Source organism: Peromyscus californicus, unplaced genomic scaffold (assembly GCF_007827085.1).
Source record: "Peromyscus californicus insignis strain IS unplaced genomic scaffold, ASM782708v3 Scaffold_10__1_contigs__length_136768540, whole genome shotgun sequence".
In the NCBI taxonomy this organism is placed as follows: domain Eukaryota; kingdom Metazoa; phylum Chordata; class Mammalia; order Rodentia; family Cricetidae; genus Peromyscus; species Peromyscus californicus.
In genome coordinates, this window is record NW_026294391.1 from 83,699,968 (window position 1) to 83,727,839 (window position 27,872).

At 39.3% G+C, this 27,872-nt stretch overlaps 1 protein-coding gene across 1 annotated transcript in view; it reads left to right on the forward strand.

Moving 5' to 3' along the window:
• The window catches only part of Cenpi (centromere protein I), a 60,056-nt gene that overhangs the window by 19,929 nt on the left and 12,255 nt on the right, over positions 1-27,872 (forward strand). Inside the window, exons 10-20 of the mRNA XM_052735569.1 lie at positions 147-275; positions 623-784; positions 1,016-1,136; positions 2,147-2,238; positions 3,666-3,783; positions 4,176-4,240; positions 7,711-7,805; positions 14,836-14,971; positions 16,926-17,050; positions 19,383-19,431; positions 19,561-19,779. Of these exons, the coding sequence (XP_052591529.1) occupies positions 147-275; positions 623-784; positions 1,016-1,136; positions 2,147-2,238; positions 3,666-3,783; positions 4,176-4,240; positions 7,711-7,805; positions 14,836-14,971; positions 16,926-17,050; positions 19,383-19,431; positions 19,561-19,779 (1,311 nt within the window). The remainder of the gene's footprint in view (positions 1-146; positions 276-622; positions 785-1,015; positions 1,137-2,146; positions 2,239-3,665; positions 3,784-4,175; positions 4,241-7,710; positions 7,806-14,835; positions 14,972-16,925; positions 17,051-19,382; positions 19,432-19,560; positions 19,780-27,872) is intronic.

The following is a 27,872-nucleotide window of genomic DNA, read 5'->3' on the forward strand; positions in this document are numbered from 1 at the left end:
TTAGGAGAGAAAAAAACATTAAATGGATTTATACGAGTGTAAATATTTCATAATTAATATGCAATCAGTTAATAGTTTGGGACTCTTATTATGTTGCTCTGACTCATAAGTACCTAATCTTCTGTACTTTACACCTAAATTTGTAGATCTATTTTAATAATTCAAAGAATCTGTGGACTTCAGCTCTGCTTGCTGTGAAGCTAAGAAACCAAGGAGCTTTTCCAGAACCTCCAAAGCTAACATTAGGTCCAACTAAAGGCTCTTCTCTAAAAAGAGTAAGTAATGTAAAGCAAAAAGACTTGTGGCTTTAAAAATAGTAACCATTCACATGGTGGTGATTATAGGTATTTAAATAGACTTTGATAATCTAGTATTCTATGCAAACCACATTCAGACTCCCATTAAGTGAAACATCTTAACTTTATTTATTTATTTATTTGTGAGATTGTATTTTTCTAAAATGTAGCCTCAGATGGCCCAAAACTTGATATGTTGACTAGGCTTGGCCTCTGTCTCTGAGTGCCATTAAAAGAGTGTACCACCACATCTGACTTGCTTTTATTTTTTTTTAGATTGTCTTTTTAATGCACTGATAGATTATTGTATTATCTTTCTCCTTTAGAAGTGGAGTTCTCACTCAGTTATTCCAGCACTAAATTCTGCTAACAAAGAATGTGGGCAAAAGAAGATGAGTCTTTCTGATTATCTCAGCAGCGATAGATCACTTCCACTAGAAGAGCTTCGGAGTTTCCCTCAACTTTTACAGAACATTCATTGCTTAGAGGTTTGTGACTGGAGCAGGTACTGACTAGAATTTTCTGTTTGATCTGGATAGCCTCTTTTTTTCAGTACTTGAGATTGAGGCTTACACATGCTAGCGAAATACTCTCCACTGAGTCTTAGCTCAGGCCCCATAGCCTCTGTTTTTGTTGTATGTTTCCTATGCAATGTTTTACTTATTGCTGTGACCTACATTTCATGTACTTACTCTTGATTGATTGTTCCATCTTTACAGCTGCCTTCTCAGATGAGCTCAGTGCTAAACAACTCTCTGCTACTTCACTATATTAACTGTGTCAAAGATGAGTCGATCTTACTGAGGCTCTATTACTGGTTGAATCAAACATTACAAGAAGGTAAGAATTGATGGTGTAAAGCACTGGATAAATGAGAGTGGAAGAAGATAGTTTGTAAATAGATTTCTTATTCTAGATTAGAAATTTTGGACCAGAGGAGACTTCATATACTATAATCACCTGGTAATCATTTATCTTGAACGTGAATAGTTATGGTGCTGTCATTTTAAGACAATCAAAAAGGAGTGGTGTTAGGTGAACACTGCTAAATGGTTATCAAAAGTTTTCAGATAGTAGTCTTAATCTCAGAGTTCTTTGTATTCCTGGGATCATGCAAGAATCATCAATATTAAGCCAACTCGGAGAAAATCAATTTGTAAGACAGAATATCAACTTATTATTTTATAATAGAAGTGATTCTTTCTGGTGACCAAAATGCTCATGTGTGCCAGGTAGTCTACCTCTTCTAAGGACACATTGGTCATTAGAAATTTTCTTAATTATAGAATTAAAGGAAGTGACAGTGGGGAGTCCTCCATGCAGGCCATAGTAAAGCCTGACCATTTCATTCATCCACAGAGACATTTTCCCTAGTAATTTTGTTGACTATCAAGACTACTTATTTCTTGGATTATGTAATACCTGACTGTTCAAATCTTTGAAGTCAGCTTTAGTCATTATAGGCTCTTGCTCCTTTGACTTAGAATCTTTCTTTATGGAATATGTGATCCAATTAATTCGATTTTCACTTTGTAAGTTCTCACCACTTGTAGCTTATACCTATTTTCAGCTGTGCATTTATAGTCACTTGGATTACTGTGACTTGAGCTAATCTCATTCATTGTGAGTGAACTTTTCCAGTGTTTTTACTATAAGCTTTCCCCTATGTTATCATGTTTGCTGACTGTCACTTCCAAGACCCTGTTATAATCTACAGTGTCACTGAGTCGCATATTGGAATCTTTTAACTTCTTTAATCGGTCATTTCTTTGTCGCTTCAGAGTAGTGATATATTTTGTATTGTTTTATTATTGCATAACCAGGTGCTTATTTTAATATTTCTGCTCTAGAATGTATGTGGTATAATATGAATAATTTTGAAGAAGAAAAAGAATTTATAAACTTCCTGGACATTGTCATCAGGGTGCAGTGCTTCTTACAAGTAAGATTCCATTTGTTTCCTATAGATGTCATCATTCTTAAGATGTGTTTGGATGTCTATTGCAATATTTCTTTAGTAGCTGACATCTTCAGTTTGGGAGGTAGGGTTTCATGTGTCACCACACCTGATTGTTTGCAGTATTGGGGAGTCAAACTAAGTCCTAGGCAAGCAGTCGACCAACTGAGTCATAGTACCTGATGTACCCTACTACCTGATGGCATTGATTTTTATTGTTACTTATTTATTTTCCTTCTTGGCTTTTTTCAAAAAATACTATGTGCACAATTTGAAATTCATAGAGCCTAGTGGCACTGATGTTTATTTTTGCACTATTATGTTTGAAGAAAGAATAAGTTTAAAATTTTAAATAGAATGGAAAGTTCTATAATTTAAAGAAAATAAATGATTTAATGCATTTAATTAATTGAATTAGCCAGGAATATAAATCTTATAGGGTTACTACTTGTGTTCTTTTTTTGGGGAGGTTGGAGCAAGGGCTGGCAATCAAATCCAGAGCTTTATACATACTAGGTGAGCACTTATATACCACTGATCCACATCGTCAGCCCATGACTTGTGTTCTTTTTAATTAATTAATTAATTAATTCTTTAACAGGGCCTCGTTAGCCCAGGCTGGCCTTAAATTTAGTATGTAGCTGAAAATGACTCTGAACTCCTGATTAGATCATCCTACCTCTACCCCTTAAATGCTGGGATTAGAGGCGTGTGTGACCACATCCAGTTTAGGTGGTTCTGGAATTAGGCAAGCACTCTGACTGAGCTCCAGCTCCAGCACATGACTTATGTTTTTAATAGCTACAAGTGTTTTGGAGTGTCAGATATATCTTAGCATTTGGATTATTTGTCCTGGGTATCTCAGAGTTGCAATTAAAGCTGAAACTCATGTATTGGCACTGTCTAGATATTCTCATGCAACTGAAACAACTATAGCATGAAATAAAGTGGTTGTTAAAGAGTATTTGCGATTTTTATTTTGAGATAGGGTTTCTCTGTGTAGTCCTTGGCTGTCCTGGAACTCTCTTTGTAGACCAGGCTGGCCTTGAACCCCACCTGCCTCTGCCTCCTGAGTGCTAGGGTTAAAGGCATGTGCCACCACTGCCTGGCTAGCAAATAGTTGTTTTGGGGTTTTGTTTTGTTTTGTTTGTTTGTTTTTGCTTATTCATGACTGTCCTAGAACTTGCTTTGTAGACCAACCTTGTCTCGAACTCAGAAAATATTTTTTTTGTTTGTTTTTGAGACAGGGTTTCTCTGTGTAGCCCTGCTGTCCTGGAACCAGGCTGGCCTCGAACTCAGAGATCTGTCTGCCTCTGCCTCCTGAGTATTGGGATTAAAGACATGTGCTGCCACTACCTGGCTAAGAATATTCATGATTTTATTTGAGATTTTGCAATCACCTTGTGTTTCAGGAGGGGTTTTACTCCTCTGAAGCGTTCCTGTATAAGAGCCTGCCTCTCTGGGATGGCTTCTCCTGTCGGTCACAGTTCCTTCAGCTTATGGCCTGGATTCCATTCAGTAGCTTCTCTGGTATGTACCATGAAAACTTATTAGTTATTTTTCTTTTGCTGTGATTAAACACCATTACCAAGGCAACCAAGAGTTTATTTTGGCTTATGGTTCCAGAAGGTTAGAATCCATGACAGTTTAGCAAAGGCATGGAGGTGGGACCAGAAATCTTAAACCACAAGCATGAAGCAGAGAGTGGACTGGGAATGGTGCTAGGCTCTGAAACCTTAAAGCCCACCTCCAGTGACATACTTCCTTCAGCAACCTACTTTCATAGTGCCACCAACTGGGGTCCAAGTTTTCAGACCACCTGAACTTATGGGGACATTCTCATTTAAACCACATCTTGAACTCCTTTAATTCAATGTAATATAAATTAAAAGAATTTTGAACTCTTGTTTTCTATTTCCTAGAGGTGAAGCCACTTCTTTTTGATCATCTAGCACCTCTCTTCTTTACATCAACCATTTATTTCAAGGTAAAAATCCAAAAGCAAAAACTAAATGCATCTTATACTGAGGAAAAAACATACTTGTATTAACTGGTGTTAAATGATTCCAAACTGGAATTCTGGCAGTGATTTTCTTTCTTCTTCTCTTTTGAAATTTTATAACATTTTTGTGTGTGTGTGTGTGTGTGTGTGTGTGTGTGTGTGTGTGTGTGTGTGTGTGTGTACACGTACACCACAATGCATGTGCCATGACATGGAATTTTGGAGGTCATCTTGTGGTTTTCTCCATCATATGGGTCATGGGGCTAGAACTGAGGTCATCGGGCCGGGCAGCAAGTTCTTTTACCCATTGGGTCATTTTACCTGCCCTCCTTTACTTTTCTCTTTTTCTTTCTTTCCTTTTTCTTCTTTTCTTTTTTTTTTTTTTGAGATAGTCTCATGTAGCTCAGTCTGGGTCCAACGCAATAAGTTTTCTGTGTAGATGTAGATGACCTTGAACTTCTGATCCTCCTGCCCTACCTCCTAAGTGCTGGGATTACAGTCATGTACTTCCATGTCCGGTTTCTGTGATGATGGGGTCAAACCCAGGCTTTCATGCATGCTAGGCAAGCATTCTACCAACTGAAATGCACCTCTAGTCCTCCAGCAGTGACTTCCTTCCTTCCTCCCTTCCTCCCTCCTTCCCCCCTCCCTCCATCTCTCCCTTCCTTCCCCCTTTCCTTTGATATTAGGGTTTGCTAGTTATTGTAGCCTAGGCCTGCCTGGAGTTTGTTATATAGACAAGGCTGGGCAGCATTTCTCCTGGCCCTTGCTTCCCCAGTGTTAACAGTACAGGTATGTCTCACCACACCTAGCCTCTGCATTGATTTTGTAACTGTACTGTATTATGGCATATAAAGTTCAAGAGCATAGAACTTTCTGGTTTGAAAGCTTTGTCACACATTTTTCCTGAACTTTTTACACAAGTAAGCAGCAAATAAGATCATGAAAAACGTGTCAAAGCATATTAACATGAATATAAAAATAAACCAACTGGGAAAATACTCAACCATACTTGGAGGTTTTTTTTGTTTTGTTTTGTTTTGTTTTGTTTTTTGAGACAGGGTTTCTCTGTGTAGCTTTGCGCCTGTCCTGGAACTCACTTGGTAGCCCAGGCTAGCCTTGAACTCACAGAGATTCACCTGGCTCTGCCTCGCAAGTGCTGGGATTAAAGGTGTGCGCCACCACCGCCCGGCCCATACTTGGAGTTTTAAACTTTATACTTTTGTGTGTGGATTGAATGCATTGTTATCAACTCCGAGTCACCAACACTGCATCAGTATCACATTAAAGAAATAAAATCCTTCCCCTTAGAGTCATTTAACCAAGAGCAAGAATATGATACTTTACTGAAATCTTTAACAGAGTTTAACAAGGGATTAAGCCACTGGTTCCAACTGATCCAGAAAACAAACAGAACTACAAATATCATTGTTTAATCTGTAAGTGTTATGTTCAACATTTATGGTGGATATTCATTTTAGAAGGTTGCTTTCAATCTCTATATTTGCTGCTTTCAACAAAAAAACAAAACTAAAAACCACATACATTGCTCTGGGTTGGGGGGCATGGAAAAGTACATAACATAAGGTTACAGTTATGCTCTAGCTTAGGTTATAAAATCTGATGAGGTGGGAAGTCCAAGGCAAGTAAGGTTGATTGTTACATTGTTCTCATACAGGCAGAATAAACAGACAAGCCGGATGGATACACAGTAGGCTGGCAGTCTTTAAGTGACCTCAAGGTGTGTTATTAACTCAGGCTGTGAGGTTCAGCCAAAGTTCCAGTCTCCTAGAATATAAGGCTAGTTTTATCATAATGCATTGCCAGACATTTGAACATAATGCTTATTTATTTCATAAATATACTAATTACCTTTTTTTGAGGGTTTCTGGGATGTGGGGATGTGAAGTTGAGAAGCCCAGGTTTCCCTGGAACTCAGGATGACCTTTCACCTGCATCTGTCTTCTTGCCTGAGCTCTCTAGGCACTAGGATTAGGGACATGAGCCATGACGTCTGCTCTAACTCTTGTTCCCACTGTGAGAGTGCAGTAGTGACACAGCTCCTTGAACCCCCTTCCTACTGAATGTCCATCCCTCTTCGAAAGCAGCGACGATAGAATATTTCTTTTACTGACATTTTACACCTTAAATGACTCACTATTGGACACATTATAGGAAATAAGTTGTTCTGGTTAGTATTTGTTGCATATCACTTTATTGCCTATCACATTAGCTTGAATTTGCTAATTTTATATTGTAACTTACTACTTTATAACTACTGTCATTCAAAAGAAAATCCTAGCTATCCTAGCTAAAAAAGTTTGAGACTATTTAAAAAAATTTTTTTTGCAGTTCTCTCCTAATCTTCTAGTTGAGTTCTTTTTAATTTCTTCACTCATCCCACTAATCTAAAGAGCTGTTTAACTATGAATGTTTGGTTGAACTGTAGGCAATTGTCACATTTGTAGGTAAGGGTGGTTGATAATTAGCAGTTGTTTATGATTTAACCTACTATGCATGTACACATTCATTTGTCCATACATCTGTTTATGTTTGAGAGTGGGGGATGGGGATAAGGAGGGAGGAAAGGAGAAAAGGGAACAGAAAATAAATCAAGAATAGAAAACAGGCTGGGTAGGCCTTTAATCCCAGCACTCGGGAGGCAGATGCCCCTCTGTGAGTTTGAGGCCAGCCTGGGCTACAGAGTGAGTTCCAGGAAAGGCTCCAAAGCTACACAGAGAAACCCTGTCTCAAAAAACAAAAAACAAAAAACAAAAAAAAGAATAGAGAACAGTATTTAACTTTCAGGCCCGAATTGTGAATGAGACCCTGGGAAGGCAGGGTAACATCTGAGAACATAAAGATTAGAAATGTTTGTTTTCCAGAGTTACAGAAGACTCATTTTTAAAACCATCAGAAAGGAAGTAGCTTGTACTCAAAGACCACAAAGTAAAAGGGGTAGAGAAGTCTTACTTGTAGCAACTTCAAATGATTTCTGAGGGGACAATAAGGATGATTTTGTTTCTGAGATAGTCTTATGCAGCCCAGGCTGGCATCAAAATTGATATGTAGATAACACTGGTTTTGAACTCTTTATCTCTCTAACTCTACCTCCTAAAGCTGGCATTATAGATTTGTACCGCCATGCATGACCAAGGGTGATGGTTTATTTGATGATGTAATATGTGTTATAAAGGAATGTGATTTAGAGAAAACTCTGTTCCTGGGCTAAGCTGGAAGTCTTGTTGAGGTATGTTTCTTCTAGAAAAAAAATGATAACATAAATTTGTGCTTGTATTCATCTGTCCTTTGTAGACTGAACTCATTGGAGTAGCAACTATTTGAGTTCTAAGTGGGGTATGGCCATCTCCAAGGTCCCTTCCGTTTCTAGCCTCTGTTAGGTCTAAATCCTGTTTGCTTTTGATGATTTTGTTTTGTTTTGTTTCCCCCCTCAGTGTAGTGTTCTTCAAAGTCTGAAAGAACTACTGCAGAATTGGCTGTTGTGGCTTTCTACGGATGCCCACGTGCAACTGGTGACTAACAGTCCTCTGTGAGTTATCCTGTGGTCTTCCACAGAGATGGTCTATATAAAAATGTTTGCATATGGAATCTAAGATGGCATGAGACTTAGTTATTTCATGTAAATAGTTCATAGAACTTTTCTGGAAATGTTTTAGTTACTCTTCACATTTTATTCCCACAATCCTGAAAGAAAAGTATATTTTCTAAGTTACTATTTGGTAAACCAAAAAGCAAATCCTTTTGAATGATTTGGCACTAGGTAATATGGTAAAAAAAGGCTGGAAAGCCAAAATTACAATGCAGCTTTGACTCCATTTACTTTAATTCACTTTATATAATGCATTTTATATACTGAGCCAGTTTTAATGATGGGTTTTGTTCATGACATGTATTTAGGTTACATGCATTAATTTATCTTGGCTTTGGAGTTAAAAATGAATTTGAATTTCCATTAAATGTATGCTTTACCCCCAAAGTGAAACACCAAATTTCAAGGAACTACATAATCAGGTTGTTCTGATTCTTTCTGCCTGTTTGGATTCTCTTATATCCTGTCGGCCACATGATTCTTTAGTGCTTTAAAAAGTTTGTATTATAGAAAATTGTAAGCATAATCAAAAATAGAGATAGGAGAGACCATCGTGGAAGAGGGGCGGGGAGATTATAAGAGTTAGGTCTGGGTGGACTAGAATGTAGCAGAGGCTTCTGGACATGCCAGGCCCACTGCTTCCATGAACTCACGGCAGCACAAGAGCAAGCCAGTCAGTATGGTAGCATGGAGCCTCCACCCTGAGGAGCTAAGCCAGTCAGTATGCTAGCATGGAGCCTCCACCCTGAGGAGCTAAGCCAGTCAGTATGGTAGCATGGAGCCTCCACCCTGAAGAGCTAAGGACGGTGCAGCTTCAGGGATAAATTGAATTTCTTTAAGAGTGTAGCTCCTGGTAGGCTGACCGTGACCCGGCGAATGACCCTATTATCAGAAGTATATGGGCAGCACAAATTGGAGCTGACGGCTTATTAAATTAAAAAAAGAGGATATGAAGTTGAGGGGGCTAGGGAGGTAGGAGTTAAAGAGAGGGGTTAGGGGATACTATCAAAATACATTGTCTGAAATTCCCAAGGAAGGAGTAAATACTAAAAACATAGATAATAAAAATAAATTCCCAGCATAAATAGGGGGTGGATTGGGGGAGGGCAGGGGAATCCATGGCTGATATGTAAAATTAAATTATCAAATTAAAAATAAATAAATAAATAAATTCCAAAGATAGACACACACACACACACACACACACACACACACACACACACACACACACACACACAGAAAAGAGAGAGAGAGAGAGAGAGAGAGAGAGAGAGAGAGAGAGAGAGAGAGAGAGAGAACGCACAATGTTAGCAACCCCTAGTATATTACTTTCCTTTTTTTTGGTTTTGATTTTGTTTTTTTTGCGACGGGTTCTCTGTGTAGCTTTGGAGCCTGTCCTGGGTGCTCACTTTGGCAGCACATATACTAAAATTGGAGCCTGTCCTGGAACTCACTTTGTAGACCAGATTGGCCTCGAACTCAGAGAGATCCACCTGCCTCTTGCCTCCCGTGTGCTGGGATTAAAGGCATGCACCACCACTGCCCGGCCCTTAGATTATTCTTTAGTGAAACCCAGATGTCATCTCAGCTGTTAAAATGGTTCTGCTATGATACCTAAAGCTAAGAGTTTACAAATTTTTGTCATATTTATTATTAATCTGTGTGTTTATATATGTAGACCCATATGTACACATGCATGCCACGGTGTGTGGAAGGTCAAAGGACAATGTTGTGGAGTTGATTTGCTCTTTCCACTGTACATGGATTCTGAGGATTTAATTTAGGTTGTCAAGTTTATATGTCAAATGCTTTATCCTCTTAGCCATCTCCCCACCCAGCCCAACATACATCATTTTCATTTTATTTTATTTTTTTGAGACAGGGTCTCATGTATCCCAAGTGGCCCTCAAACTTATTGTGTAGATGAGGCTGGCTCTTTTTTTTTTTTTTTTTTTTTTTTGAGCTAAGGATCGAACCCAGGGCCTTGTGCTTGCTAGGCAAGCGCTCTACCACTGAGCTAAATCCCCAACCCTGAGGCTAGCTTTTAGCTATTGATCTCCCTCAAGTGCTTTCCAAGTGCTAGGATTGTAGGTGTACATCACTATATTCAGTGTGTGTGGTGCTAGGAATCAATTCCAGTGTTTATTCACACTGGAGAAGCAGTGTACCAACTGAACTACATACCTAACTCTCACAAATAGCAGTTAATTGCAAATTGAACCAATGTCCAAACATTTAGCTCAGGTTTGTTTTCTGTTTTTTTTTTTTTGGTTTTTCAAGACAGGGTTTCTCTGTGTAGCTTTGCGCCTTTCCTGGGACTCACTTGGTAGCCCAGGCTGGCCTCGAACTCACAGAGATCCGCCTGCCTCTGCCTCCCGAGTGCTGGGATTAAAGGCGTGCGCCACCACCGCCCGGCTTGTTTTCTGTTTTATCCTTAGAGTGAGTTATAGTTTGGGTAGAGGAATGGAGAGTTAGAAGTAGGTTGCTTGGAAATTTATTTTTTAATTCTTCTTATTCATTATTTTTTTTAAAAGATTTATTTATTACATATGCAGTGTTCTGCCTGCATGCATTCCTGCAGGCCAGAAGAGGGCACCAGATCTCATTACAGATGGTAGTGAGCAACCATGTGGTTGTTGGGAATTGAACTCAGGACCTCTGGAAGAGCAGTCAGTGCTCTTAACCTCTGAGCCATCATCTCTCCAGCCTTCCTTCTATTCATTATTATAGTGTTTCTCTATATGCTTATGACCACTTTTAGAAACAAATGGAACATGGAGCATTAGTGGGTAGTGAAGACATTTTTTTTGAAGATAGCATCTTACTGTGTAGCCTTGGCTGGCCTGGTACATGCTTTGTAGATGAGGCTGGCCTCAAACTCACAGAGGTCTGCCTGCCTCTGCCTTCTGAGTGCTGGGATTAAAAATATGTGCCACCATGCTCAGCTAGTGAAGAAATCTTATGAAGCTCTGATTCTTTAAAAAAAGTGTATGATTAGTGTCAATACCACTTGGGAACTTCTCAGATATTAAAATTGTTAGGTCCTGCTGCTCTTGATCTACTGAGTTAAGCCCTACAGGTGACCCAGTAATTTGTTTTACTATTCCCACAATTCTAGTGCAAACTTTAGTTTATGAACCACTATTGTAAAGAAATACTACCAGAACAGTGTTTTTGCTTATGTAACCTTTGGCTACCTTGCAGTAGATACACCCCTGAAATAAATACCTGACAGTTTCTGTAGCATCTTTCTACAAATTCTTCTTCTCCTTTTTCTTTTGTGTGATGCTGGGAATGAAACTCAGGCCTCATACAAGCTAAGCAAATGCTTTGCCACTGAGCTAAATTCTTAGCCCAGATTTTTCATATTCTGTCGTAAATTTAGAGAGGTGATCTAAAAAGGAACAGTGCTTTTTAAGCAGATAAATGGGCATGTGTCTACATAGCCTTGTCATAATATTTGGGATTAAATAATACTGCCCGTGTGCCAGTGAGATGGCTTAGCAGGTGCTTGAGTGCAGCAGGCCTTGCAACCTGAGTTCAAATCCAAGGTCCCACCCACAAGATAGCAGGAGAGAATAGACTTCTAAGAGTAGTCTTCTGACCTCACATGTGCATTGTGACCTGTATGCCTGTGCATGCATACCCATATGATAATTAATAAAACAAACACAAAAGTTCAATATAGCTCATAAGTTTTCATTAATTCATTTTGGAAAAATTAGTATAATGTTTTATTTCTATTATATGACTATTTGCCATGTAAGTGACCAGAAGACAGTAAATTGTAGTGATAGATCCTTAGAAGAGAAGGATAGAAGACCATGTTGCTGTCATTTTCCAGGGACATTTCTGGCTGTAGCAATGACTGGAAAGGGGGTGCTGTTATCATTTGACAGGTGGCATCTGAGAATGCTGAACATACTTCAGGGGGTGGAGGTAGGAATATGAGGCAGTTCTGAACCATGGATTGTTTTATTTAGAATGCCAGTGATTTATAAAGGAGCACTCACCAAGAAGTCTGTTCTGGAGCTGAGGATGTAGGTCAGTGGCAAGGTACTTGCCTAGCATGCAGTAGGCCTTGGATTATATATCTAGTACCACATTAAAAAAGAAAAGGTTGCTGGGAGCAGTCATCATTGTTTGCAATTATTTGTGACACGTTTGAAATCCTGAAAAACTAAAGTATGCTACATCAGTTTTACGAGTAAGGAGGTTATTGTATGCTTTGTTAAATGGTCTCAATATTTCCCTGCTTCTGTCATTGAACCATCATGGTAGTGAGTAGTGGGAGAGTCATCATCTCCTAAACTCTGAGACTATGCACTATCACAGACTGTACATTATCCTTTTTTTCAGTGCAGAACCATTGTCAACTATCTACCTAGATAGGAGGGTAAAACTGCGTTCACGTTTGTAGATCTTTTCTAAATCTTTTTGAGTGTGGACTGAAAGATACATGTGAGAAATGGATAGATTGAACTACTCATTTTATATATTGTATCATTTAAAGAGATTATATTTATTTTGTTCATTTTTAATTTTTCTGAATGTTTTGTGTCACTTTGTCATGAACTCCTTTTCTCTGAGTTGTTATTGAGTACCCATTATTAGTGATTTTTGTTTATTTTTCACTAAGGGATTTCCATAATTGAGGAGTGTTAGAATTCAGTACTAATCATTTACTAGAGACAAATATATTGACTGTAATTGTTTTTCAGTATTGTAACATTATCCAGAATTTGTTTGAAACTTAATCTTTTTCTTTTCTTCTCAAATCTGGTTGCTGAAAATGTTCTATGAGTTATCTTTTTTTTTTTTTTGGTTTTTCGAGACAGGGTTTCTCTGTGTAGCTTTGCGCCTTTCCTGGAGCTCACTCTGTAGCCCAGGCTGGCCTCGAACTCACAGAGATCCGCCTGCCTCTGCCTCCCGAGTGCTGGGATTAAAGGCGTGCGCCACCACCGCCCGGCTTATGAGTTATCTTTTTGTTTTGTTTTGTTTTTATGGTTTTTTTGGAGACAGGGTTTCTCTGTGTAACAGCCCTGGCTGTCCTGGAACTCACTTTGTAGAACATCCTGGCTTCAAACTCACAGAAACCTGCCTGCCTCTGCCTCCCAAGTGTTAGCATTAAAGATGTGCACCACCATGCCTGGCTATCTATGAGTTTATCTTAAAATGGTTCCTTAGAAGACAAGAGTGCTGGGCATTGGTGGCACACGCCTTTAATACCAGGACTTGGGAGGCAGAGGCAGGCGCATCTCTGAGTTTAAGGTTAGCCTGGTCTGTGTCATAGTGAGTTCCAGGACAGCCAGGGCTACATAGTGAAGCCCTGTCTCAAAAATTTTTTTAAAAAGACCAAGAGTAATAACTGTATTTTAAATTTATTTTTAGCTTTTATTCTCTCATCCATTACATCTCGACTGCAGTCTTCCCTCCCTTTGCTCCTACCAGTCCCTCCCACCACGTCCTCTTTCCCCCAGACCAACTCCTTCTCTGTTTCCCTTAAAAAAAAAAAAGAGCAGGCCTCCTTGGGACAGTGACTGAACATGACCTAACAAGATACAATAAGACTGGGCACAAACTCTCATAGCACGGCTGGATGTGGCAACCCAGTAGGAGGAAGTAAGAGTCCCAAGCACAGGCAAAAGAGTCAGAGACACCTCCTACTCCCATTGTTAGGAGTCCCACAAGAACACCCAACTCTACAACCATAAGGTATATGCAGAGGACCTAGCTCAGACCCATACAGGATCTGTTTGTTGTTTCAGTCTCTATGACCCCCTATGAGCTCTGCTTAGTTGATCTTGTGGGCCGTGTTCTCATGATGTCCTAGTCCCCTCTGGCTCCTGTAATCTTCTTCTGTGGGGTTCCCCTGTCTCCACCTAGTGTTTGGCTGTGGGTCTCTGTATCTGCTCCCATCGGTTGCTGGATAAAACCCCTCTAATAACAACTGGGCTAGGCACCGATCCATAAGTATAGCAGAATACCATTAGGAATAATTTCATTAATTTTTTTTTTTGCAATCGTGTTTGGTTCTCTCCTGGGTCTCTGGGCTGTCCGGCCTCTGGTTCCTGGCCATCCAGGCAGTGTCAGGCATGGGATCCCTCTTGTGGCATGGGCCTCAAGTTGGACCAGTCATGGGCTGGCCACTCCCACAAGCTCTGTGCCACCACTGCCCTAGCACATCTTGGAGGCAGGACAGATTGTAGGTTGAAGGTTTTGTGGCGGGGTTGGTGTCCCAGTCCCACTGTGAGGTGTCTTGCTTGGTTATAGCAGATGGCCAGTTCGGGCTCCACATCCCCAGTTACTAGACTTCACAATCTAGGGTCACTGTTCTAGATTCCAGGGTGTTTACACTGCACTAGGTTTCTACATCTCCCGCGAATGCCCCCAGTTCCAGTTGTCTCTTCCAGTACTTTCTCCCTCCTTCCCCCAGATCCTCCTGTTCCCATCCCCACCCACCCCCAGTCCAAAATCTATTCTATTTCCCCTTCTCCGGGAGATCGATGTGTGCCCCCTTGAGCCCTCCTTGTTACTTAGCCTCTCTGGGTCTGTGGATTGTAGCATGATTGTCCTTTACTTAACATCTAGTATCCACTTATGAGTGAGTATATACCATGTTTGTCCTTCTGAGTCTGGGTTACCTCACTCAGGATGATCTTTCTAGTTCCATCCATTTGCCTTTGAATTCATGATGTCATTGTTTTTAACAACTGAGTGATACTCCATTGTGTAAATGCACCACATTTTCTTTATCCATTCTTCAGTTGAGGGACATCTAGGTTGGTGGATTAACCACAATACAATGGTTAATCACTGTGCTTTTATTTTTTAAAAGAAAGTAAATTGTACATTGGAGAACTGATAGTTTTTTAATTCCCTATCCATTTGTTGCTTTATATCGCCTACCTTTAGCTTGGAAACAGCGATTTGCTGGTGTATATCTGAGTATTATAATTTCTTATTACAGAGAGACAACTTTGGGCGGAGCCATGGACTCTGTGTCTCAGTTGATTGACTACGTAGGCTGGCTGGCCACGGTTGCAGTGCGCTTGGAGAGCAACAGTACATTGTTGTTGCACTTTATTTTAGACTTCTATGAGAAGGTAGTATACAAATCACAAATTTATGATAGGTAGTCACTTTATTGGCCTATGATGTAAATTTCAGGTATAATCATGAAGGTAAGTTATGATCTTACTATGTAGTTAGAATAACCATGTTTTGAAATTAATGGTTTATTTTCACGTGAGTAACTGACTTTAATCAAACAAATGTAGTTTCATCCGAGTAACTGACTTTCATAGAACAATTGTAAAATAAAATCTGGTTGGTTTTTAGTTCAGATACTGTTTTATAATATATTGACCTATTAAAAGGCTGGTCCTAGGCAGAAGTCTCTATCTAGCATCATTTTGTTGTTGTTCATCTATTGTTTATCCCCATCCTCTGGCAGAACAAAAGAAAATGCTATATTGCTTTTTCAGATTTCTACTCCTGGCTTTTCAAGTGCTTAATTTTTTCCTGGTCCCTAGTTAGTACCTTTATAATTCTAGTTCTTTTACTGTTTTATAGGATTTAACATGGCTAATACTGTCACCACCACAAAGGACCCATTATCATCTTCCTTTCCCGTTTTCTCTCTTCATTCACCAATACCTAGTTTGTTGTTTGTTTATTTGTTGGTTGGTTTTGAGGTAGGTCTCTTGTAGTCCAGGGTGGCCACAAATTTGATGTGTAGCTGGGTGTCTTAGTTAGGGTTTCTGTTGCTTTGATAAAATACCATGACCAAACCAACTTGGGGAGCAATTGGTTTATTTCAGTTTACATTTCCCAGTCACAGTCCATCACGAAGGGAATTGAAGGCAGGAACCTGGAGGCAGGAGCTAATATGCAGAGGCCATGGAGGATCACTGCTTACTGCCTTGCTCCTCATGACTTGCTCAGCCTGCTTTGAAAAAATGCCATAAACATGGCATTCAGGAGCACCAGCCTGGAGGTGGCACCATCCACAGTGAGCTGGGCCCTTCCACATTAATCATCAATCAAGAACATGCACCACAGGGTTGTCTGTAGTCTGGTCTGGTGGGACGTTTTCTCAATTGCGGTTCCTTCCCTATTCCCAAATGACTCTAGTTTATATCAGGTTGACCTAAAACTAGCCGGTACACTGAATATCCTCTCATCCTCTCCTGGAGTTCTGGGAGTAAAGGCTTGGATCACTACTCCTAGTTGATGTGGTGCTGGGGATTGAAACTAGGGCCTTGTTTGTGCTAGACAAACATTCTGCCTACTGGCACTTCTCTTCAGCCAATGTTACATATTTGTTTAAAAGAATGTGCTCCTTTGTTTTCCATGTTGCCAGTTAACTGATAAATATTTGGGAGACTTAGAGAGAAAGAAATGTTCCTTTACTATAACATGTTTTTCCAGTTCTAAGATGAAGTGAAAAAAATTTAAAGATTTATTTACTTTTATTTTTATTTGTATGGGTGCTTTACCTGCATGTATGTCTGTGCACCACATGCATACTTGGTGCCACAGAGGCCAGAAGAGGACATTGGAGCCCTTGGAACTGAAGTTACAGATGGTTATAAGCCACCATGTGGTTGCTGGGTCCTCTGGAAGAGCAGACAATGCTCTTAACTCCTGAGCCATTTCCCCAGCCCCCTAATAATACTATGCTATATTATTAATTAATAATATTTATTAATAATTAATTATTATGAGACAGGATCTCACTGTGTATCCTTGGCTGGCCATGAACTCAGAATTACCTGCCTCTGCCTCCTGAGTGCTGAGATTAAAGGCACACACCACCTGGCCTATCTAAATGAAATATTTTAATAATGGTCTTATAGAAATAGTTTTCTGAGTTAAGGTTGATGTTTGATGAGTTGTATTTTAAACAGACTTATAGCTGTCCTTTTTATTTAGAAATTATTCAGGTTCAGATGTAATGATATATTATTGCTTATCTTACATTGATGATTCTTTGAGTAAACTTCATTGATTTATGGAAGATAATCTCTATATTGATATTAACATTCTTTCCAAAAGGTGTGTGACATATATATAAATTATGACCTTCCATTAGTGATGCTGTTTCCTCCTGTGATCTTCCATTCTGCACTCCTAAGCCTGGATGCCAGTATCTTGAACCAACTTTGTTACATTATATACAGGTACCAGCCCTCCTCTCCCTTTAATCATCTTATGAATTACTACATCATAACTCTGTCTTCATCATTTAACTATAAGAAAATTAAAATTCCTATCAATTTTCTGCCAGGGTCTATGGAAATAGGAAACATGGCTTTGGGGTATATGACCTTCTAATATGAAGCTCTCTCTAATAGCTATGTTATTATTTTTATTATTTAATTTTTTTTCTTTTTTGAGACAGGGTTTCTCTGTGTAGCCTTGGATGTCCTGGAACTCTCTCTATAGACCAGGCTGGCCTGAGACTCACAGAGATCCGCCTGCCTGTGCCTCCCAAGGGCTGGGATTAAAGGTGTGCGCCACCACTGCCCAGGTTATGATATCAAAATTTTATTATAGTATCCTCATTGTACATAGTGCTGGGTTTTTAAAGACATGTTCATTGCAGTGTATCATGTCCTTTGGCTTTATTTGCTCCTTTCCCTGTCCTGCTAGTCCACTTCCTTTCTCCAGTCTTGCTTCTGCTTTCATATCGTGTGTATATATAAATGATGTTTGCTGTCTATATAAAATATTGGATCCACAAATGAGAGAAAACATGGGATTTATCTGAGTCTGGCATATTTTGCTTTCAAAGTGATTTCAGGCTGCATTATGGAGGTACCTTAGAACACTAAAACTGGAGCTGTGCTATTTTTAAATCCCCCCTGTAGGGCATATGGAATGAAAAGTCTTTGCTGCGGATTGGTTTGTTACGTAATGGCACTGTTGCACTCAGCTTTGTTAATTAAAATTTCTGTGTGTTAAAGAAAAATTAATCATTTGTTGATATCTGTTGAAGTGTATGTAGTTTCTCTGGTAAAAGAGACATTTTCTGGGAGGCAATAGGAACTATTTATTGCCAGTTATGTGACCCTCTAAGCGTTATTTCTAGCTCTGTTCTTTTACTTGTGGACTGAGATTATTTTTAATTCATAAGTATAGACCTTTTCAGCATGATTTGTAGAGCTTTGTCAATGTAAAAATATGTAAAAATGAGTTAGATGATAGTTCTCATATAAGAAACAAATTACATTTCTGGATTTCATTGTTCTTTTGTACCTTTTAGCATTTTTACATTTATTTTTTGTTGTTGTTGTTAGTGGTTGTGGTGTGTGTGCGTGTGTGTGCGTGTGTGTGTGTGTGTGTGTGTGTGTGTGTGTGTGTGTGTAAAACAATACATGTGGAGTCACAGGACAACTCCCAAGTCAGTTCTCTCCTCCCACCATGTGGGATCCAGGCATCAAGGTCAGGTCATCAGGCTTGATGTCAAGAGTCTTTGCCTGCTCAGTTAGTTGTCTCACTGGCCTACTGTCCCTTGTTTTACATAAAGAAAATGTGTTCTGTATCAGTGATTGACTGCTTTCTTTAATAATGTAACACTAAAGGAATGGCTTTCATTGTTTTCTTTCTGTTGGGTTATGTGTACAGTAAGAGCACATTTGAAATGTCTGATTCAGTCTTTAAAAATTGATCAATATTGTGTGTGTGTGTGTGTGTGTGTGTGTGTGTGTGTGTGTATGTGCATGTACACAGTGTGTATGTGGAGGTCAGAGAACTACTTTATATAGTCAGTTCTTTCCTTATACTCGTATGTGGGTCTGGGGATCAAACTCAGGTGGTCAGACTTCGTGGCAAGCACTTTGCCCACTGCGCTATCTTGTCATCCTCCAACTATTGATTTTATTTTTATCTGTTTATTTTTTTGTAGCACTCAGTATTGAATTCAAGGCCTCATGCATGCTACACAAGTAGTCTAATACTGAACTCTACCTGTATACCCTAACTTTAAAAACTCTTTGTGGAAAATGTACCATAAAAGTATAAAATCCTTAACTAGATAACTAGATATTTGTATTTGCACACATTTGCATTTATTTACTTTAAATTGTACTTGTGTATGTATGCATGATTGTGTGTGTGTATACTTTCATGAATATTGATGTGGAGGTCAGAGGTCAATGTCAGGTGTCTTCCACTATTGCTTTGCTCTTTATTTTTTGAGACAGGTTTTCTGACCGAACCAAGCGCTCACTTACTGCCTACAGTGGCTAGCTGGAGAGCTCTAGAGACCTGCCTGCATCTGTTTATTCTTCCCAAGCCCCATAGCCTAGGGTCAGGGACACGTGCAACCAAACCTGGTTTTTACATGTGTTAGATCCAATGTCAGGGACTTGTGCTTCTGTGCCAAGTATTTTACCAGTAGAACCATCTCTCTAGCCCTAAAACGTGTATTTTAAAATTTTTATTTTACATTCAGAAGCATTATATCCAGTGACATTTTAAATACTTTGTTATATTTGCTTTTATTATTAGGTATCGCAATAATTTGACAGCTGCAAAGAAAAACAACTTTTTAAAGAAGGTATGAAGGCTAAGTCTGTGTTAAATCACCATTTTTATAAATAACCGAGTATAGATATATGGGACCTGTTAAGAATAAAAAGGAAAGGAATAATAGATGTTAATGACTATTTTATTTCTTTCCCATTAGGCAAAATCAGAGTTCAATCTCAGCAGCAAGATCTGTCAAGAATTTAATTACTATTTGACAGTTATGGTTCATTGCTTATGGATGTCCAAACCATTTGAAAAAGGAGTGTACATTGATCCCCAAATCTTAGAAAATACTGGAGAAACTGAGTATAAAAACAGCCTAAATTTAGTCCACCATCCCGCCCTGTTGAGCTATGCAGCTTCCTTTTTGCTACAGGTAAGTAAGTATGTTTAAAGCATCTTTAGATTTCATGTGGTAACACTGACTGTGAAAATAGGAACTGCTACATCTGAATTGCAAGGCATGTTTGGATTTTTTAGTGCTAACAGAATTTCAATGATTGTTCTAGGCTTTAAGGAACTTAAAGAATCTCTATTCTCTAAGAGAGCTTGGCCTTGTTACAGAGACAGAATTGTTAACAAATTCCTATGATATGGTGCAGTCAAGTGAGGGAAGGTACAGTTGTAAGAAAGATAGATGAATAATTCAGTTCTGCTTGAGGTGAGGTGGTGCCACGTAAGGAAAGGCTTCATAGAGGTAGAAGTTTCTGGATATCCCTCCTAAGATTGAAAGTGAAAGCTAGGCAATGTTAGCTTTTGACTCTTCAATGAAGCCTGCTGGTTCAATGTACTGATATGTGGGCGTGGCAGAGGTGTGTGTGTCTTCTTAGGTCATTGGCAAGATTACCATTTTTAACCTTATTAGTGACTTGGGGGCCATTCATAAAGTATGTATATCAAATGCATTGATGATACAGTGTTAGAATTACAGAAATTAGAAAGAATTTGGATTCACAAGTCTCTTAAGATAGAACATTGAAAACTCAAACAGTGAAAACAGCACAGTTAGAGAAATAGTCATTGACTAGATATCTCAAATACACATGTAATGATCAAGACTCATCTGGATGTTGCTCTTAGAGTTCAGTGTGTATTTGGGAGGCTGTTAGTAAACAGCTTAGCATAAACAAGGATGTTCATGGCTGAGGCAGGAAGATCAAGAGTTCCAAGCTGGTTTTACTCAAAACCAAAACTCCAAACAAAAGCAAACACCCAAACAGGCTTGGTTTAGTGCACATGGGAGGTCAAGGTTAGGGGTTAGGAAAATTATAAATTTGAGACTAGCCTGGGACACAGATGCTGTTGACGGAAGGAAAGAAGGAAGAAAGGAAGGAAGGAAGGAAGGAAGGAAGGAAGGAAGGAAGGAAGGAAGGAAGGAAGGAAGGAGGGAGAAAAGCAAAAGAGAATATGAGGATTCCATCTTCTTCACCTATTTCCCGATGTGTATTATCTGTATTTTTATTTTTGGCTATACTAAAGGGTATGAGATAATATTGAATTGTGATACTGATTTGCATTGCCATGAGACCTGGATGTTTGCCATTTTTCACACTTACTGGCTACCTCTATATTTTTTGGTAAAAAATATTCAGACCTTTTGTTCTTTTTTCTGTGTGAGTGTGAGAAGTGAATCTTAGGTATCTCTGGCTAACCTCAGACCTGTCATGTAGCTGAAGGTGATCTTGAACTTCTGATCTTCCTGCCTCTACCTCCCAAGTGCTGGGATTACATGCATGTGCCACCATGTTTGGATTATACGGTCAAGGGAATCAAACCCAGGGCTTCATGCATGCTAGGCAAGTACTGTACCAACTGAGCTACACCCCCAGGCCTTTTTCCATTGTTTGTCTTGAGACAGAGTCTCACTATACTGCTCTAGTTTGGTTAGAACTCACGAGGTAGCTCAGGCCGACGTCTCATGTTGCCATGACTCTCCTGCTTTAGCCTCCTGAGTCTGGGATTACAGCTATGGGTCACCACACTGGTACCTTTGCTCATTTTTTTTCCATTTCTTGTTTATTTGTTTGCTTTCTTTTGCTCATTTTAAAGTGGAATATTTGCTTTTTTTGTTTTTTGGTTTTGTTTTTTCGAGACAGGGTTTTTCTGTGTAGTTTTGCGCCTTTCCTGGAACTCACTTTGTAGTCCAGGCTGGCCTCAAACTCACAGAGATCCACCTGCCTCTGCCTCCCGAGTGCTGGGATTAAAGGCATGCACCACCACTGCCTGGCTGAATATTTGCTTTTTTATTATTGAGTTGTAGAAGTTCTTTCTATATTCTAGATATATGTCCTTTAACTATATGATTGCCAAAAGTTTTCTCCTAGTCTTTAGATTGCCTTTTACTTTTCATATTCATTTATTCACTGTATGTTTTGTCAGAGCAGGGAGGCACATGTGCCAGGGCATGTGCATGGAGGTCAGAGGACAATTTACAGGAAACAATTATTTCTATCATGTGAGTTCTAAGGATTGAACTCAGGTCATCAAGATTTGGGACATATGTTTTTACTTCTGAGTCATTTTTCTGGTCCTGTCCTGTTTTGTTAGTGTCTTTTAAAGTACACCACTTTTTAATTTTGAAGCCAGTTTGTGTGTATATATATATGTGTGTGTATATATATATATATATATATATATATATATATATATAAAACATTATTTTTTAATATTCCTTTAGGATATTTATTTATTTACTTATTTGAAAATTAATATTGCACATGTTTATATATTTGTTTTGTTTTGTTTTTGTTTTTTTCTCTATTAAGAAAATTTCTACTCATTCCACATACTATCCACAGATCCTCCCTCCTCCCTCCTCCCTCCCCCCAGCCCTCTTTCCCAAGCCACCCCACATCCCCACATCCCCCAAATCGAGGTCTCCCATGGGGAGTCAGCAGAGCCCAGCTCACTGAGCCTAGGCAGGTCCAAGCCCCTTCCTACTGCACCAAGGCTGTGCAAGGTGTCACACCCCAGGCACCAGGTTCCAGAAGCCTGTCCATGCATCAGGGACGGATCCCGATCCCCCTGCCTGGGTGCCCCCCAATCAGTTCGAGCCAAACAACCATCTTCCGTATCCAGAGGGTCTAGTCCAGTCCCATGGGGGCTCCACAGCCACCAGTCCACAGTTCACGGGTTTCCACTAGTGCGGTCCATCATCTCTGCACGTCCTCCCATCATGATCTCCACGTCCCTCGCCTGCGGTATCTCTCCTCTCTCTCATCAATTGGATTCCCGGAACTCAGCCTAGTGCCTGGCCATGGATCTCTGTATCTGCCTCCATCTGTCACTGGAAAAATGCTCTATGATCACAGTTAAGTTATTTGCTAGACCGGTCACTAGAGTAGACCGGTCCAGGCACCCTCTGGACCACTGCCAGCAGACCAAGGTGGGGTCAACCTTGTGGATTCCTGAGAGCCTCCCCAGCACCCTGCCTCTTCCTATTCCCATGATGTCCTCATCTATCATGTTATCCCCCTCCCTGCCCTCCCACTTTGTCCCTGTTCGAGGTCGATCCTGCTATTTCCCTATGTTCTCATCCCCCACTCCTCTCCCTCTGCCACACCCCCTCACCCAGTCCACTCATGTAGATTTCATCCACTTCTCCTTTACAGGGTCATATATGTGTCCCTCCTAGGGTCTTTCCCTGTTAGCTAGCCTCTCTGGAGTTGTGGGTTGCAGTCTGGCCATCCCTTCCCTCCCATTTAGTATACACTTATGAGTGAGTACATACTATGTTTGTCCTTCTGAGTCTGGGTTACCTCACTCAAGATGATATTTTCTAGTTCCATCCATTTGCCTGCAAATTTCATGATATCATTGTTTTTTTACTGCTGAGTAGTACTCCATTGTGTATATGTACCATATTTTCTTTATCCATTCTTCAGTTGAGGGGCATCTAGGTTATTTCCAGGTTCTAGCTATTACAAATAATGCTGCTATGAACATAGTTGAGCATGTGTCCTTGTGGTAAGATTGAGCATTCCTTGGGTATATGCCCAAGAGTGGTATAACTGGGTCTTGAGGAAGACTTACTCCCAATTTTCTGAGAAACTGCCATACTGATTTCCAGAGTGGTTGTACAAGCTTGCATTCCCACCTACAGTGGAGGAGAGTTCCTCTTGCTCCACGTCCTCTCCAACATAAGCTGTCTTCAGTGTTTTTGGTCTTAGCCATTCTGACAGGTGTAAGATGGTATCTCAGAGTTGTTTTGATTTGCATTTCCCTGATGACTAAGGATGTTGAGCAATTCCTTAAATGCCTTTCAGCCATTTGAGATTCTTCTGTTGAGAATTCTCTGTTAAACTCTGTAGCCCATTTTTTAATTGGATTGTTCAGTATTTTGATGTCTAGCTTTTTGAGTTTTTTATATATTTTGGAGATCAGCCCTCTGTCAGATGTGGGGTTGGTGAAGATCTTTTCCCATTCTATAGGCTGTCGATTGGTCTTATTGACCGTGTCCTTTGCTCTACAAAAGCTTCTCAGTTTCAGGAGGTCTCATTTATTAATTGTTGCTCCCAGTGTCTGTGCTACTGGTAATATACTTAGGAAGTGGTCTCCTGTGCCAATGCGTTCAAGACTACTTCCTACTTTCTCTTCAATCAAGTTCAGTGTAAATGGATTTATGTTCAGGTCTTTGATCCACTTGGACTTGAGTTTTGCGCATGGCAACAGATATGGATCTATTTGCAATCTTCTGCATGTTGACATCCAGTTATGCCAGCACCGTTTGTTGAAGATGCTTTCTTTTTTCCATGGTACAGTTTTGGCTTCTTTGTCAAATATCATATGTTCATAGGTGTGTGGATTAATGTCAGGGTCTTCAATTCGATTCCATTGGTCCACATGTCAGTTTTTATGCCAGTACCAAGCTGTTTTTATTAATATAGCTCTATAGTGGAGCTTGAGTCAGGGATCATGATGCCTCCAGAGGTTGCTTTATTATACAGGATTCTTTTAGCTATCCTAGGTTTTTTGTTTTTCCATATAAAGTTAAGTATTGTTCTTTCCAAGTCTGTGAAGAATTGTGTTGGTATTTTGATGGGGATTGCATTGAATCTGTATATTGCTTTTGGTAAGATTGCCATTTTTACTATGTGGATTCTACCTATCCATGAGCATGGGAGATCTTTCCATTTTCTGATATCTTCTTCGATTTCTTTCTTCAGAGACTTAAAGGTCTTATCGTACAGGTCTTGCACTTGCTTAGAGTTACCCCAAGGTATTTTATATTATTTTTGGCTATTATAAAGGGTGTTGTTTCTCTGATTTCTTTCTCAGCCCCTTTTTCATTTGTATATAGGAGGGCTACTGATTTTTTTGAGTTAATCTTGTATCCTGCCACCTTACTGAAGGAGTTTATCAGCTGTAGGAGTTCCCTGGTAGAATTTTTGGGGTCACTTATGTATACTAACATTTCATCTGCAAATAATGGAAGTTTGACTTCTTCCTTTCCAATTTGTATCCCCTTAATCTCCTTATGTTGTCTTATTGCTCTAGCTAGAACTTCAAGTACTATATTGAATAAGTATGGGGAGAGTGGAAAGCCTTGTCAAGTTCCTGATTTTAGTGGAATTGCTTTGAGTTTCTCTCCATTTGATTTGATGTTGGCTGTCGGCTTGCTGTAAATTGACTTTATTATGTTTAGGTATGTTCCCCATATTCCTGATCTCTCCAAGACCTTTATCATGAAGGGGTGTTGGATTTTGTCAAAGGCTTTTTCAGCATCCAATGAGATGATCATGTGGTTTTTTCTTTCAGTTTGTTTATATGGTGTATTACATTGTTGGACTTTCATATGTTGAACCACCCTTGCATCCCTGGGATGAAGCCTACTTGGTCATGGTGGATAATTTTTTTGATGTGTTCCTGGATTCGGTTAGCCAGTATTTTATTGAGTATTTTTGTATCAATGTTCATGAGGGAGATTGGTCTGTAATTCTCTTTCTTTGTTGCATCTTTGTGTGGTTTGGGTATCAGGGTAACTGTAGCCTCATAAAAAGAATTTGGTAATGTTCCTTCTGTTTCTATGGTGTGGAACAATTTGAAGAGTATTAGTATTAGCTCTTCTTTGAAATTCTGGTAGAATTCTGTACTGAAACCATCTGGTCCTGGGCTTTTTTTGGTTGGGAGACTTTTAATGACCATTTCTATTTCCTTAGGGGTTATTGGTCTATTTAAATAGTTTATCTGGTCTTGATTTAACTTTGGTATGGGGTACCTATCCAGAAAATTGTCCATTTCTTTCAGATTTTCCAATTTTGTGGAGTACAGGTTTTTGAAGTATGACCTGATGATTCTCTGGATTTCCTCATTGTCTGTTGTTATGAGTTTCTTGAAATTCTGTATGAATTTCAGTTTGTTGGTTTCTTTTTTTTCCTTCTTTTCTTTGTAAACAGTCTTGCCATATAGTTCTGGCTAGCCTGGAACTCACCATGTAGGCCAGGCTGGCTCAAAATCACTTGCCTCTGCCTCCCAGGTGCTAGGCTTAAAGGCATGTACCACCTGCCATGCTATTTTCAGTGTCTATAAATAATCCTACTCGGATTTTGGTAGGTAATACTTTGATTCTGGAGATCAATTTGAGTGGTATTGTGACCATAACGTATGTATTAAGGCTATCATATGCCATTCCATTTCTTCAGGTCTCCTTTAGTTTATTCTGCGAAGTTTTGTAGGCTTTGTTTTGTTTTGTTGAGACAGTCTTGCTGTATATGTGGCTCAGAGCTCACTGTGTACACTGCCTGACTTTTGTCAAACTTGAGCCAATCATCCAGCCTCTGCACCCTGAATGCTGGGATTACAGGAATGTGCCATTATGCCTGCTTTAAACTTTTCAAAGTAAAAGTTTTCTACATCTTTTGCTAAGTTTATTTATGAGTTATTTTTCTGATGTTATGGTAACTGGCATTTATCTTCAGATTATTCATTACTACTAAATAGAAATGCAATTGAAATGAAGTTGATTTATGTATATTGATTTTATGTATTCTACAGCCTTGTTGAGATGGTTTATTAGACATGCCTTTTAATGGATTCCATAGGATATTCTCTATATAAATTTGTGTCATCTGAATCAAAAGTAGGTTTCTTCTTTCATTCCTTCTTCCCTCCCTCCGTCCCTTTTCTCTTTCTTATCTGGATGCCTTTGTCTTCCCCAGTTTGATTGCCACAGAGCTTTAGAAACAGTGTGGGAGAAAAACAGTGGCTTCTTGTTGAGAGCCGGAACATTTCATTTGTTACCAGGATAGGATGGTTAGGTTTGTATGTGGGTCCCTTTCAGGCTGAGGGACCTCCCTTCTATTTCTAGTTTGTTGATGTGGAATGCTTGTTGAATGAATGAGTGTTGGGTTTTGTGTAATTTTTTTCTCCTATGTCTATAAGTGTGATCATATGACTTTCTTTTGTTTTCTGTCGTATTTTTGAAGTTTAGCTATTTTTGTGTGTATTGGTGTTTTGCTTGCATGTATATCTATGAACCACATTTGTGTAGTATGTATAGAGGTCAGAAGAGGGTGTCAGACCCCCCAAGAGAGGGGAGACTGGAGTTACAGACAGTTGTGAGCCACCATGTGAGTATTGGGGATCATGCCTGGGTCCTCTAAAAGAGCAAGCAGCCTGGGCTCTAAACAACAGAGTAAACAGTCTAGCCACTCCTCTGTTGTATTATTATGGGATATTACATTAATTGATGTTTAAGTGTGCATGCCCAGAAAAAATTCCTCTGTCATGGAGAACAAGCCCTACATGTTGCCAGACTTTGCTAGTAATATATGTAATTTTGTGTGTATATTCATAAGGTATGTTGGTTTTTCCTTGTGGTATCATTGTCTGGTTTCGATTTCAGGGAAATACTGAGCTCAGAGAGTAAGTTTGCAAATGTTCTTTCCTTTCATATTTTTTAACAACTTGATGAAGAGTTGGTAGTCTTTACATAGTTGGTAGTGAAGTCATCTTGTTATGGGCGTTTGTAAATTCATTTGTTCTTTTAAAAAGTTATGTTGCCCAAAAGAGAAGAGGTTAATTATTAAGTTAAAAACAGAATGATTTACATAAATAATTTATATAATAGAGTTATAGCAGTAAATGTATAGTTTAGAAATTATAACTCATTAAACAAACAAACAAATTAACATTTCCTTTAACTCTGGGCTGTACCTAGTATGTTCTATATGAATTTATTTCCTGACTTTGTGATTGGGGTCTCTCCTCATTGAAAAAAATTTTCTGATATTAAGTCATACTTTTTTTTTCTTGTTTTTTGAGACAGAGTTTCTCTGTGTAACAGCCCTTGCTGTCCTGGGACTCGCCACCAGGCTGGCCTCGAACTCACAGAAATCTGCCTGCCTCTGCCTCCCGAGTGCTGGGATTAAAGGTGCATGCCACCACCGCTTGGCTCTAAGTCATACTTCTTTAATGGAAAAGTCTATCAACATAATGTCCCATTGCCTAAAATTTGGTGCATTTTAAATA